The 15,159-nt window shown below is 42.0% G+C and overlaps 1 protein-coding gene across 3 annotated transcripts in view; it reads right to left on the bottom strand.

Moving 5' to 3' along the window:
* SRGAP3 (SLIT-ROBO Rho GTPase activating protein 3) overlaps nucleotides 1–15,159 on the bottom strand; it is a 271,705-nt gene that overhangs the window by 22,414 nt on the left and 234,132 nt on the right. For 2 of the 3 annotated variants that reach the window (XM_002813479.5, XM_002813478.5), the window contains exons 16-18: nucleotides 13,438–13,543; nucleotides 13,009–13,236; nucleotides 10,006–10,085 (exon numbers count right to left, since the gene is read on the bottom strand). In XM_002813479.5, the coding sequence (XP_002813525.1) occupies nucleotides 10,006–10,085; nucleotides 13,009–13,236; nucleotides 13,438–13,543 (414 nt within the window). Of the gene's footprint in view, nucleotides 1–6,816; nucleotides 7,134–10,005; nucleotides 10,086–13,008; nucleotides 13,237–13,437; nucleotides 13,544–15,159 lie in introns of those variants that run through there. The other variant, XM_054551851.2, reaches the window with a different exon arrangement.

Genomic DNA, 15,159 nt, shown 5'->3' with positions numbered 1-15,159 from the left:
AAAATGTGGGGGTCCTCTCAACCTTGCCCCAGCTTGTGAGGTGGTGGTTGCATGGCAGGAGAGGTAAGTTAAGAGGATCTCTGGCTGCCCCTCCACAAAGCACTCAGTGAGGACATCACTCAGAAAATGCCATTGTCTCCATCCCCAGTCTCAGAGTCCTGGCTTAGAGATTTTCCCATGGGGGAGAAGCATCCCGTAAAACAGACAGCTCCTAATCTTATCCCAAAGGAATTGACTTCAGTTGCAACAGAGCTTGGAGAAGTTCAAGTCGAAGGGGACTCTCAAGAACAGTGGAGGTTGTGTTGAAGGGCAATCCAGTGATGGTTCATGAATTTAATGAACATAGAAGCTAGACTATAACCCATAGTTAGCAGAGGAGAACTAGGGAATAAGACAGCCAGGAGAAGTACTCCTGGGATCAGAACAAATATCAAACACTGACTTCAGAAACTATCCCTATAATGGGGACAGAATTTGACTGCACTAATTTGTAGAGCAATTTAGGACCAAGGGCACTGTTGAAAGAATAGCAATCATCCAGCAATTAGCAGAGATTAACAGCCAGAAAGGATCAGGGAAAGAGACTTCTACCAAAACCACTGTCATCTCAGGGAAGGAGAACCCCACCAAAACCACTGTCATCCCACAGAGTAATATTTCCATATGTCACTGAAATTAAGTTAGTATAAATAGAAGCTCATTCAAATAAGATGTATATGGTAAACCTTAGAGAAACTACTAAAAAATAACTCAAAAATAGTAAGAGCAGAATACTGGTTGTCAGAGGCTAGGAAGGAAGGGGAGGGGATATGGGGAGCGATTGCTCAACAGGTACAATGTTAGAGTTAGTTAGGATAAATAAGTTCTGGTGTTCTATTTTACAGTAGGTTGACTATAGTTAACAATAATGTATTGTATGTTTCAAAATAGCTGGAATAGAGGAGATTTTGAATGTTCACACCACAAAGAAACAATATATTTATAACATGATGAATATACTGCTTACCCGAATTTAATCATTACACAATGTATGCATGTATTGCAATATCACATTGTATCCAATAAATATGTCCAATTATCTGTCCATCAAAAATTAAATAAAACTTCTAAAAATAACTCAAAAATATAGTGAAAACATCATTAAAGAAGTTTAAATGCTGTATTAGAAAATATTCACTAAATGCTATGTTAGAAAATATGCAAAAGAAATCGGTAAAGAAGGAATAGAGGAACAAAAAAGATATAAGACACATAGAAAACAAAAAGTAAAGTGGCAGACATAAATCCAACTATATAAGTGATAATATTAAATGTGAATGGATTAAACAATCCAATTAAAATGCAGAGATTATCAGACTGGATAAAATAACATAATTTAAAAGATACATTTTAGATTCAAAGATACAATTAGAGTGAAAGTGAAAGGATAGAAAAATATATTATGCAAACTGGAACCACAGGAAAGCTAGAATGACTATACTAATATCGATAAAATAGACTTTAAAACTAAAAATACTACTAGAGATAAACAGCAGCATTTCATAATGATAAAAATTTTGATCTATCAAGATATAAACAATTATAAGCAAAATGTACCTAATAAAAGAGCAGCAAAATACATGAAGCAAAAATGGACAAAAACAAAGAAAGAAATAGAAAATTCAAAAATAATTGTTAGAGACTTCAATACCCCATTCTCAATAATGGAAAGAACAACTAGACAGAGGATCAAAGAGGAAATAGAAGACTTAAACAACACTATAAACCAACTAGACCTAACACGCATGTATAGAACCCGCCACTCAGCAAGAGACTATTCTTTTTAACTGCACATGGAACATTCTCTTGGGTATGCCCTATGCTAGTCCATAAAACAAACCTCAATAATTCAAAATGATACAAATAATACAAAATGTGTTCTTCTACCACAGTAGGATAAAATTATTGGTTTCTTCTATAGAAGAAGTTTCTTCTAAAGTAGGAATCAATAGCGGGAAAAAAACTGGGAAACTGACAAATAGGCAAAAATTATACAGCATACTGCTAAATGACTAATGGTTGAAGAAAAAAATCAAAAGAGAAATCTTTGAGATGAATGAAAATGAAGATACAACATATCAAAACTTATGGGATGCAGCTAAAGCAGTGCTTAGAAGGAAATGTATGACTGTAAATGCTTATATTAGGGAAAAAAAATCAAACCTCAAATCAATAACTTAAACTTCTACCTTAAGACACTGGAAAAAAAACTGCAAACTAAACCTAGAGCTAGCAGAAGGAAGGAAATAATAAAGATTAGAGCAGAAATTAATAAAATAGAGCATAGAAAAACAATAGAGAAAATCATAAAACCAAAAGCTGGTTCTTTGAAAAGATCAATGAAATTGACAAGCCATTAGCTAAATAAACCAAGAAAACAAGAGAGAGGACTCAAATTATTAGAATCAGATATGAAAGAGGGGACGTTACTACCATTATTTTACAGGAGAAAAAGGATCATAAAGAAGTACTATGAACAATTATATGCCAACAAGTTGGATATCTTAGATGAAATTAATAAATTCCTAGAAAGAAACAAACTATTGAAACTGACTTAAGAAGAAAAAAAATGAATATACTTATAACAAGAGATTGAATCAATCATCAAAAAACTACCCACAAATAAATGCCCAGGCCCAGATGGCTACACTGTTGAATTCTACCAAACATTTAAAAAAGAATTAGTAATAATTCCTTATAAAGTCTTCCAAAAACTAGAAGAGAAGGGAACACTGCTCAACTAATTTCACCAGGCAAGTATTACCCTGATACCAAAACCAGACAAAGATATCACAAGAAAACTACAGACCAGCATTTCTTATGAACATGAATGCAAATATCCTCTATAAAATGCTAGCAAACCCGGCCAGGCACAGTGGCTCATGCCTGTAATCTCAGCACTTTGGGAGGCAGAGCTGGGCGGATAACTTGAGGTCAGGAGTTTGAGATCAGCCTGCAATATGGCAAAATCCTGTCTCTACTGAAAATACAAAAAATCAGCCTGGTATGATATTGGGCACCTGTAATCTCAGTTACTTTGGAGGCTGAGGCAGGAGAATCACTTGAACCCAGGAGGCAGAGGTTGCAGTGAGCCAAGATTGCGCCACTGCACTGCAGCCTGGGTGACAGAGTGAGACTCCATCTCAAAAAAAAAAAAAAAAAAAAAAATCACTAGCAAGCCAAATGCAGTAGCATAAAAAGAGCTATGCTCCATGCACAAGTGGAATTTATCCCAGGACTGCCAAATTGGTTTAACATCTAAAAATAATTAATGTAATGCATCTTATCAGTAAAATAAAAAACAAAAATCACACAATCATCTTAATAGATGAAGAAAAAACACTGACAAAATCTAATATCCCTTCAAGATAAAACACTCAACAAACTAGGAATAGAGGGGAACTTCCTCAACCTGACAAATGGCATCTATGAAAAACCCACAGCTAACATCATACTTAACGGTGAAATACTGGATGCTTTCCCCATAAGATCAGGAGTTAGACAAGGATGTTCACTCTCATCACTTCAGTGTTGTACTGGAGATTCTAGCTGGGCCAACTGGGCAAGAAAAAGAAATAAAAGGTATCCAAATTGAAAAAGAAGTAAAAATCTATCTATTCATAGACAATATAATCTTATATATTTAAAAAATCATAAGGAAATCACTAAAAACTATTTGACTGGATGAATAAGTTCAGCAAGGTTGCAGGATACAAGAGCAATATATTAAAATCAATTATATTTCCATACACTCATAATGAACAATTCAAAAGTGAAATTAAGAAAACAATTTCACTTACATTAGCATAAAAAGAATAAAATACAGAGGAATAAAGCACTGACAAAATCTAATATCCTTTCAAGATAAAAGGATAAAAGGCACTCTGTAGTTGCCACTCTGGCAACTACAAATCATTGTTGAAAAAAATTAAAGATCTAAATAACTGGCAAAACATTCTGTGTTTATGGATCAGAAGACTTAACACTACTAAGAGGGTGATATTTCCAACTGACCTACAGATTTAATGCAATCCCTATCAGAATCCTGGCTAACTTCTTTGTAGAAATTGACAAGCTGATTCTAAAATTCATATGTAATCACAAGAAACCCAGAATAGCCAAAACAATCTTGAAAACGAAAGACAAAGTTGGAGGACTTAAACATCCCAATTTCAAGGCTTACTACAAAGCAACAGTAATGAAGACAGTATAGTACCGACACAGAGATAGACATATAAGTCAGTGGAATAGCACTGCGAGTTCAAAAATAAACCCATACACCTATAGTCAAAGGACTTTTTTTAACAAGGGTGCTAAGACCATTCAATGTGGAAAAGGATAATTTTTTTCAACTAATAGTGCTGGGACAACTGGAGAGCCACATACAAAGGAATAAAGTTTGACCATTATCTTATACCAAAATTAACTCAAAATAGATCAAAGATCTAAATGTAAGACCTAAAACTCTAAAACTCTTAAAAGAAAATGCAGGAATACATCCTCATGAACTTGGATTTGCCAAAGGCCTCTTAGATATAACACCAAAAGCATGCGCAACAAAAGAAAAAATAGATGAATGGAACTCAATCAAAATGAAATACTTTTGTGCTTCAAAGGGTATCACCAATAAAAAGGCAAGCCACAGAATGGGAGAAAATATTTGGAAACTGTATATCTGATATGGGACTTAGATCTAGAATATATAAAGAGCTGTTATGATCTAGAATATATAAAGAGCTGTTACAACTCAATAATAAAAAGGCAAATAATCAAATTTAAAAATGGGCAAAGGATCTGAAGAAAAATATACAAGTGACCAAAAAGCACATGAAAAGATGATGAACATTATCAGTCATCAGAGAAATTCAAATCCAAACCTCAATAAGATACCACTTCACATCCACTAGGATGGCAAGAATCAAAAAGTCAGATAATAACAAGTACTGGCAAGGATATGGATAAATTGGAATCCTCATACATTGCTGATGATATTGCAAAATGGTGTGGTCATTTTGGAAAACAGTCTGGCAGTTCCTTAAATGACTGACAGAGAGTTAGCATATGACCCAGCAATTCCACTCCTGGGTATATACTCAAGAGAAATGAAAACTTCTCTATACAAAAACTTGCACACACATGTTTGCAGCAGTATTATATCATAGCTGAAAAGTAGAAACAACCCAAATGTCCATCAATTGACAAATGGATAAACAAAGTCTGGCATTTTCATGTGATGGAATATTATTCAGCCATCAAAAATTAAGTACTGATTCATGCTACAGCATGGCTGAACCTAGAAAACTGTGCTAAGAGAAAGGCCACGTATTATATAATTCCATTTATATAAAATGTCCAGAATAGACAAATCCATAGAGACAGTGGGTAGATTTACAGTTGCATTGACTAGGGCTGGGAGCAATTTGGGGGGTAGGGATGGGAGGGTGTAAGGAGTGATAGCTAAAGGGTACAGGGCTTCTTTTCAAGGTGATGAAAATGTTCTCAAATTGACCATGGTGATGGTTGCACATATCTGTGAATACGCAAAAAAATCACTCAGCTGTACACTTCAAAAGGGTAAATTGTGTGGTGTGTGATCTATAACTCAATAAAGTGGTTTTAAGAAGAAGGCAGGGTCCTTCATAGGTATAAGGCCTGAGCCAAATGCCGCAAGCCAGTTTACCATGTTTATTACCAGGGATTAGGAACATACGCCAAGTATAAGAAATTGGCCACTGTTCTTTTTTTCTATTGTTCTTAATTTCTTATGAAAAGGAGTGGGCTGGGCGCGGTGGCTCACACCTGTAATCACAGCACTTTGGGAGGCTGAGGCAAGCAGATCATGAGGTCAGGAGATTGAGACCAGCCTGGCCAACATGGTGAAACCCCATCTCTACTAAAAAATACAAAAATTAGCTGGGCATGGTGGCACATGCCTCTAAGCCCAGCTACTCAGAAGGCTGAGGCAGGACAATTGCTTGAACCAGGGAGTTGGAGGCTCCAGTGAGCCGAGATCACACCACTTTACTCCATACTCCAGCCTGGCGACAGAGCGAGACTTTGTCTCAAAAAAAAAAAGAAAGAAAGAAAAAAGAAAAGAAAAGGAGTGGCTATGATTCCAGAACTGGGGTGTTTGTGCATAAATGGACTAATATCATTTTAATACAATCAAAAACCTCACCTTAATACACACGACATGGATGAATCTCAGAATATTATGCAGAGTGAAAGAGGACAGAGCCAAACAACTGTATTCTGTACAACACAATTTATATGAAATTGTAAACAGACCAACAGGGGGAGGAGTCAAAGGTAACCTCGAAAATATCAGTAAGAGAATGGTGGCACAATTATAATTGAAAAGGGACATATCACCCATATGAACATGCCTCTGTCACTGATTTTAGTGGTTTTATAATCTAATAATCTTGTTTCTCATTTAGCTTCCAATTAATAAAGTTGTTAGTGACAGGCTGCCTTCATTTTTTCATTTAGTCAAGGATCCTTGGCCTAACCATGGTTTCTTTATATAAATCTTGGAGACCAAAGAGCAAGCACTATGGAATTTCCAGACTTATCAGACTCAAGACAGGAGACTAGGCATCAGTTAGGTATAGAATCTTTTTTTTTTTTTTTTTGAGACAGGGCCTTGTTCGGTCACCCAGGCTGGAGTGCAGTGGCACAATCATGGCTCACTGCAGCCTCAACCTCCCTGGGCTTAAGTAATTCTCCCACTTCAGCCTCCTGATTTGCTGGGACCACAGGCATATGCCACCATGCCTGGCTAATTTTTGTATTTTGGTTTTTTTTTTTTGTAGAGACGGAGTTTCACCATGTTGCCCAGGCTGGTCTCAAATTCCTGGGCTCAAGTGATCTGCCCACCTCAACTTCCCAAAGTGTTGGGGTTACAGGTGTGAGCCACCACGCCCAGCTGGTACAGAATCTTTGAGACAAGAAAGGCAACAGATAAACAAACAACTAAATTGTTCCTCCAATTTGGCATTCATTGGCTGATTCATGTATGGCAAAGACCTGGACTCATGGTTCTCTGCCTGATTTGACCTTTGAGGCCTGCTGGGTTCCATTCATACCGGGTGCTGTCAAGAGAAAAGAAGATAGATATTGATGATCCCCTAAATGAAATGTCTAAGAGGAAACAGGTAAACAAATCAGGAGGTTTCAGTTGCCAATGACCAGTAACTGCCAATGCCAGTTAGGTCAAGAAAATTCTCCAGGACTCAGTTTTTCTATCAGGATTAGGAAGGATGTCTGTTTGATACAGAGTCCATTGATGTTTCTTATCCACCTCCCTGTCCCAGACACTGTGCTAGGCTCCTTCCCATATGTCACCTCATTTTAACCCATGCCATAATTTGCTTGGTGCTGTCATTCCCATTTTATAGATAAGGAAATAGAGGCCAGAGGTGATGTGGCTTGCCTCAGATTACATGACCATAAGGACTCCCTCTGTGCTTCAACTCCAGGTCTCTTTTTTCTGAGCACAGTGACCCCTTGACTGTCTCTGCAGCTCACTATTCTGCCACTGTTTGGCCAGGGATGGCATGAATGTAACATTTAGAAAATGCAATTGATTTTCCTCCAAAGAGTGCCCCTGATTCAATACCCCCCACTAATACACACAGGATACTTTGAGAGCCTTCAGGGAACAGGAAACTGGCTCTCCCAGCCTGTGGCTGCTTCCCTCCCAGAATGATTTTTCCTGCCTTTGTCATTCCCAGAAACCAGCAGCCTTACGAAGAACAAAAAGAAGAAGGATCATCTGGGAGGGGGACCCAAAGCTCTGACTCATACATTCTGGGGGCCACTGTGAACTTTTACCCTGAGAAGGGGGAGGTAGCACTTTCTGGGGGGTGGTTCTTATGGGGATGAAGCCCCACTGGGTGAGTCCCATGGCTGCTTCTTCGCTGACCCAGCAAGCCCTATTCTCTCTGTCCCTCCTCATCTTCAGTCCTGGTGTCCAGAGCAGCCTTCTGCCCATCAGCCCGAGGAGCTGTGGAAAAACCAGCAAAGGGACTGACAGGGACCTCAGCCCCCAGGAAGGCAGGTGCTTCGGTCAAGACAAAGGAGAGGAAATGTCAGGAGTAGGAGAGAGAGAGAGACAGAGCAAGCTAGAGGGAGAGATAAAGAGATGGACAGAAAGAGATCCAGAAATAAAACGAGCAACAGATGGAGAGGACGGGGTGGGGGCTGTTAAAAGGGATAGAGGGAGGGGGAGAACTGGAGGTGGTCGGCAGAAGAAAAAAAGGAGGCAAGAGAAAAGCAAATCACCAGGAATAAGCAAAAGGTGGCGGCCTTCACATCTCCAAACAAAGCCCCTGCAGGACACATTCCTCAGTTCAGGATGACTTTAGCCTCTCAGGAGTCTGATCAAGCTGAACATGATATCTGGATTTGCTTTTCTGTACCTGTGACCCAGGTCTGATCCATTAGGTCCCTCTCAGGCCATGGGGACTGGATCATGCCTCGGTGCATGACTCAAAGCAGTCCAGTGAGACTCCACCCCAGGACCTCTCTTGGAACCATTATAGAAAGGAAGCCCTTTTCCATTGAGACTTTGGGTAAGATGATGGTGAAAGCCTGGAATTGCCAGAGACCACTGCACAGGAAGATCCTACATGAGAACGAAACCAGCACAGAGGGAAGCAGAACAAGAAGACAGAGACAAAGTGCTGACAAAAAGCACCCTTGCTCCTGGATCCAGCGTGCCTGAAGCCATGCCAACCCTGGGAATTTTCAGGTATAGGAACCTACTCCCTTTTAAGCTTAAGTTGATTTGAGTTGGGGGTTCTGTCATTAGCAACTGAAATAGTCCTACTAGAATGTGAAAACCCATCTATCAGTCTTGTCTCTTTTACCAGTTCCCAGAACTGCCACCTGAATGCCTGCCCTGCTCTCCTGACAAATGTGGTGGCCAACATGACCCGGTCCCATAAGAGAAACACAAAGGACAAGTAAGAGAACTGCTAAGCCATGATGTTTAAAAAGGAAAACTATCCCAGGTACTTGGTGCATCCCGGGCTGTGTTCTAACTTTCAAGGGTCCTAGGCACTTTTGCCTGCATGGGTCCCTTCCTCCATTCAAAAAAATAGTTAAAAATTATATTTTACAACTGCATTAATATAAAGATAAATATAATCCAGACTGGATATTGTGTTCATTTTTTTTCTGATTTTAAAAGAAATTAAAACATTTTAGTGGACCTCTACAAGTACTATGGGCCCTTGGCACTACGCCTACTCTGCCTGATGGATAAGTTGGCATATGGTTCAGATTGCTTGTCTACGCAGTCCAGTTTCCCTAGAGACTAGTCCGACTCTCTTCTCCTTGTCTGGAAGGGGTGGAGGAATCTGGAGAAAGGTCTTGACTGGCCTCTCTCTCTCTCTCTCTCACCACACATTTCCCAGGATCATCACCCTTTGATTTCATCTCCAGGGTGCCCAATGCACCAGTCACACCTGTAATCTGGCATTATCGCTTTGCACCATGAGAAGCTACTTCCAACCTGTCAAGATCTGGTGACAGACTGGGAGTTCCTTGGAGACCGACATCTTGTTCATCCCTGTGCCCAAGTCCCAGCACAGGCTTGGCACAGAGCAGACCCTCATAGGGGAAGGATGGAGGAACAGAGCTTGCTTTCTACTTACGGAACTCATGTCACTTAGGATTTGTACCTGGGTCAGGAAGCACACATTAAGGAATGAAGTGGGCTAGGTGTGGGGTGTGGTGAACACAGCGTGAGCCTGTGAGGATCTGCTCCGTGTCAGGCCCATGCCAGGACTTGGGGCATGCCATGAAGGTTTTTCTGGGTCTTCATCTATTCTGAAGGACAGATGGTTGACTTGGAAAGCTGAAGAGGTCTACGTGGGCCAGCCCTGTGGTTGGGCTGACATAAATCAGCGTGAGAGGCCCCAGGAAGAATCCCTTGTCCCCAGGATCCCCCTCACTCACCTTCATCGCTGGTATGAGGCTCAGTGCCATTGTCATGGTCAACTTCATCGATGGTCCCTGGCTCGCTGTGTGGGCTGTCACTGCAAGGAAACACGGGAAGGGGACTCACTGGGGGGGTTATCTACCCTCACAGCATCTTCAGCCTCTCATGCCAGTCCAGTTGGCCTCCGGGCCCTCCCGCAGCTCAGATGCAGGCCTATACTGTCCTATCTTTTCCACGTGACCACTCCGGGGATCTTCTTAATTAGAAAACTACTCCCAGCCTCCTCCTTGCGAAGCTTTCCAAATATCTCCCCCAGTGCCCTCCTAGCCCTGGAATTTGCTGAGCTGTCTTCTTGGTGAAGACTGTCAATGCTTACATGTTCTGTAAGATCCAGAGGGCAGTGGTAAAACCCCAGCATTTATAATCGGAAGGACCACAGGCCAGAACAAAAAGAACCCTTTGAAGTACCATGAGTTATTTCATCTGGCCTGACTCTCTTGTCTTATAGCTGAGGTGACATATCCCAGGAGGTAAGATGAAGCTAAGAAGGGCTGCCCTGTCTTTCTGCACGCAAAAGCCCCGATTGATGCAGGCAGTGAGAGTAGACTGGCAACCATGATGGGCATGGTGGCTGAGTAATCCAGTCCATCAGATTTGGTTGTTAATGTGCTGGTATAATTTCACCAGCTACTACCCCCTCACTAGATTATAAGCTTCTTGAGACAAGGGTTAATTCACATAATCAGCCAGTTTTTTTTTATAGAGCCACTGAGTGAGTTCTAATATGCCAGGCAGTGTGCTGGTAGGAGGGATGCAATGATAGATAAGGTGGACAATGTTCCTAGCCTCATGTTGCTTACATTGTAGGGAGAGGGACAAGAAAAAAACTGAAGTAAACAGGCCATTAAATAAGACAGTTGCAAGTTATGTTATGTAGTGTTATGTAGGAAATAAATGGGCAGAGACAAGAACAGCAGAGGGGACCTATAAAGAGTGGATAGAGAAGGCTTCTCAAAGGAGTTGACATTTGCAATGCCATTTAAAGGAATATGCACTTTATTATGAAAAATTCTCCACTGCCACCTGAATCAGGACCAAACTCAATGGCTTCCAAGATTTTTCATAGCCCGGCTCTATCCAACCTGTGGAGCCTCATCCTTCACCATTCCCCTGTCACACATGCTATGCTCTGGCCACACTGAACTAATTTTCATTCTACTGAATGCTCCAGGTCTTCCCACTCCTCACTGGGTTGGCCCCTGTTCATTCTGCAGTCTCAGCTCAGTCTGTACTTCCCCCAGGAAGCCCTTCCTGATTTCCCTAGATTGGCTCAGAGAGCCCCACTTCTGGAGCCATTTGTTTCCTATTCCATCAGAGCTCCTGCACCAGGGGTCAATCTTGTTTGGTTACATCTCTGACTCCCAGCACAGAATCCAGCCCACAACAGATGCTTGGTAACCATTTGTTGAATGAATGAATGCTGTCTACTGTGCTGAGACCCTCAGCCAAGTCTCCCTTTTGGTTTTGAAAACTCCAAAATTACCATGTAATTAATAGTTTTACAGTCTCGTGGGAAACAAATAGGATTAAGAAAAGTGGGGTTATTGTATATTGTTCTTTGATAAGTACACGAAGATCTGTGGGTCCCTTCCCAGAACACTAATTACATATATTGCAGCAAGAAAAGAGAACTGGTAATGGTTGCAAAAACTGCGTGAAAATTCTCTTTGTCCAGAAATTATGCTTGCCAGCTGTTTAATGTTTCTGTTACAGAACAGGGATGGACTTGCTCCCTAGTGCCACAAACGAGATTAGAGAGCTGTGATTAGACACCACTATGACCTAGTATTTCTATGCAGGGAGGCATGTGGGAAGGAAACACAAAGGCTGGAACACCTTCCTTCTTTGAAGCAGCTGCCCAAATATGCTCACAGTACTAAGGCAATTCAAAAGTCCAGGAATGCTTTGACAATCAAAAAACAAACTCCTCTGTAGGCACCTGGCTGAAGGCAGTGTGGGTAATACCTAAATATATAGCTGTGTGCTCTCTTGAATTGGAAATAAAGAAATAGTAGAAACGCTTTGGTCTCTGTCAATTAGTGTCCTGAATTTCCTGTCTTCACCACATTTAAACATTTTTTTCCTGTCTTCACATTTTAAGGTCTTAGCCTGGGGAAGCTTTTAAAGCCCTGACTTTGAAAAAGGTTCTAAAATATTTCTCCTAAGACCTAGTGTAGTACCAGGTATACCAGGCACACAGAGGTCCCAAACTAGTGATTGTTGACATGGTGTTGGACACACAAAGAAACTGAGCTCACTTTGTCTGGAAAAGAGAACTCCTAGGTGAGAGGAGATAAGGGTAGGAAGTGTCACACTCAGTTCATGAAGTTGAGGTGGGGACTATTGACTCCCCTGCTTCCTGAGATGGGCTTGTGACTCACATGGCCAGTTAAAGCATTGCATCTCCTTACCAAGATGATTACTTCACCAGGCCCAAACCTCAGCAATGAAACACAATTCTTGAGCTTGTGTTGGAACATTTGGGAAGGAAAGGGTCTTTTTCTATTGAAGATGCTAGGAGAGTGAGTTATAGATCTTGAGTTGCTGGTTGCCTGCTTGCAACCACCAAGGAAATGGCTGTCCAAGAATGAAGCCAACACAGAATCAAGCAGGGCCAAGGAATGGAGACTGCAGGACCAAGTCCTTGTGGTAATAGTTGAGCCCCTGGATCATGCTATACCTGAAGATATATCCCCAGACTTTTTACTTAAGTAAATCAATAAAGTCCCATTTGGCTAAAGGCAATTTGAGTTGTATGTCTGTCCCTTGTAACCAAGAGAATCCTAACTGATGTACCTATCTCTCATGTGAAGCTGCTGTGAAGCTGAGATGAGAAAATGTATATGGAAACACCGACTATCAAGCAGTAAGAAAACTGAAGGGTTTCTTATTGTTCCTGTTCAATGGCAATAACAACGATGATGATAATAATAATAATATTAAGAGGAATGGCATCTTACCAATATTCTTCCCCTCCAGCCATGCATTTTTCATACACAGGTCCCTCTAGCTCCCGGGGGCTGGGGAAGATGGCTTCATGATGGATGATGATGGTTTTGATGACTTCATTGATGTGTGCCTGGCAGGACACAGGGTCCTGCCCATCAGGGATGTGCATGAGGGTAGGCCCGAAGCAGATGGCCAGGTTGTAGGGATCCATCATGTTCTCGTCGCTATACTGGGAGAGGCTAGGAGAGAGGAGTTACCCACAAGTCATCTGGGAAAGGCAAGTCCTCCCCCTGTGTTTTTTTTCTTTTGGGGGACTTTATTCAAATCCAGGAGGGTTCCATGTTCTCCTTTAAAAACAGCATCTGCAAAAGCCTCAAGACACCCCCTCCCAAAAGAGGCCAGGCCTGAGTCAAAAAGGGGCCCCTTGGCCAGACACTCACTGGTTGAGGAAAGCGAAGAGGTATCTCATGACCACAATGACCACGCGGGGAAGGGTGACGAGGATTTGTTGGATCTGGTGCACCCTCTCGGCTGGGTTCTCCAGTTCTGTAACATAAAGGGGCCTTTCAGCATGTCTTCCATCCTCAGAGAGCAAAGCAACAAATGTTTGCTTGCCACATCTCCTATATCAACCCACGTGGATGGGGGAGCGGGGGAGCCAGCTCTACTCTTGATTCCAGGGATCATAGGTGATCCTGGCGTGGCCAGTCAGAGCATCCATCTCCCTAGCTACAGGGAGGGGCTGGAGGTGTGGCTTAATCAAGAACCAATCAGAGTCAACTCTCGGGACTTTGGCTGTGAGAAACCCACAGGGAGGTGCCCTCTTGGACCTGGGTAGAGGGAAGCCTGGAGCACAGTGGGGGGCCCCTGAGAGGAGGATCCCACCTAAGAGTGAAGCTGGCATAGAGATGGAGGGGGCATATATCTGCTGATGCCGTGTGAAGGTCTGAGTCCAGCTGGACCTAAGTTTTCCAGGTTCCCAAACAGTGCATTCCCTTTTATGAAGTGAAAAGGTTTAAGCTGGGTTTCTGTTACCTGTGAATCCTGACAGACACAGGCAGGGACCATGTTTTATTAAACTCTTTACAAACACCAGCTGCAGCACAGGCCTGACACATAGTAGTTGCTCAGGAAATGAACATCAAATAAATCACCACTTCTCAAGCTACCTATCAGCCAAAGTCTGGCAGATGCTTGGGATCTCATCTCTGACCTCTGTTTCCAGGTCATCCTAGACCTGAAATTTGCTCAGGGCCCTGTACAGGAACAGGATTTTTGGGGTTCTGGAAACACTGGCTGAGCAAGTGATACAGGGCTCAGACAGGGTCAGACCTCTGCAGTCTAGAATACAGCTTGTAGTATGGAGGTCTGGAAAGTTGAGCAGGGAATAGTGTGGAGGGAAGAGAGGAACAGAAAGGTCTTTTACACACACAATAAAAGAGAGCTCAAACCTCCCTCTTCTCTTGCCATCTCCTGGGACACTTTCCTGGCTGCAAATATCTCTCAGAGTAATGTGAGAAACACCCCAAATGAAACTGGGTATGGGGCAACTTTTCTGTGAATCAAATTTAAAAGTTTATTCTAAATGACTAAAATTCTAATATTCTAAAGTTGAAAGCCTATTTTTTAAAAAAATTTCCAAAAGGTTACCTTGGATTTGGGTACCTCAGAGTCAAGGTGCCATGACATCAGCCCCCTAGACTGGGTTCCACCTGATTTTATCCACAGAAACATAATAGTTTCTCACAACTAACTAGCAATGTCAGAGAAAATCCCCAGACAACTTACTTTCAGCATTTCCCTTGCTGATCATGCTGCTGACCTGACCTCTAGACCTTCCACGTCTCCCCATCACCCAAGGGGAAAAGCTCTGGAATGTCTGTAAGGCATTCAAGGTCTTCCCCCTTTTGCTCCATTTTCCCCTTCCAACCTCTTGCACCATGCACAGGCTGGGACACCTTCTTGGCTGGTCCCACTGGGTCTATGTCCCTAGCCCTTCCCAGGATCCCCCGTGCTCATTCCTCCTGGAACACTCTGATCCCAGCACTCTCTCTTGGCTCTGATCTGCAAAACCAAGTCTTCCTCTGGTTCTCCTCTGAGCTCCTTCTCTACCCAGGGGGTGTGACAGGCCCATTAGCCCTTTCATTATAAACCATCTTGTT

The sequence above is a fragment of the Pongo abelii genome, chromosome 2, assembly GCF_028885655.2.
Source record: "Pongo abelii isolate AG06213 chromosome 2, NHGRI_mPonAbe1-v2.0_pri, whole genome shotgun sequence".
Taxonomy (NCBI): Eukaryota; Metazoa; Chordata; class Mammalia; order Primates; family Hominidae; genus Pongo; species Pongo abelii.
The sequence above is the reverse complement of the archived record's forward strand: the minus strand, read 5'-3'. Positions and strand labels throughout refer to the sequence as shown.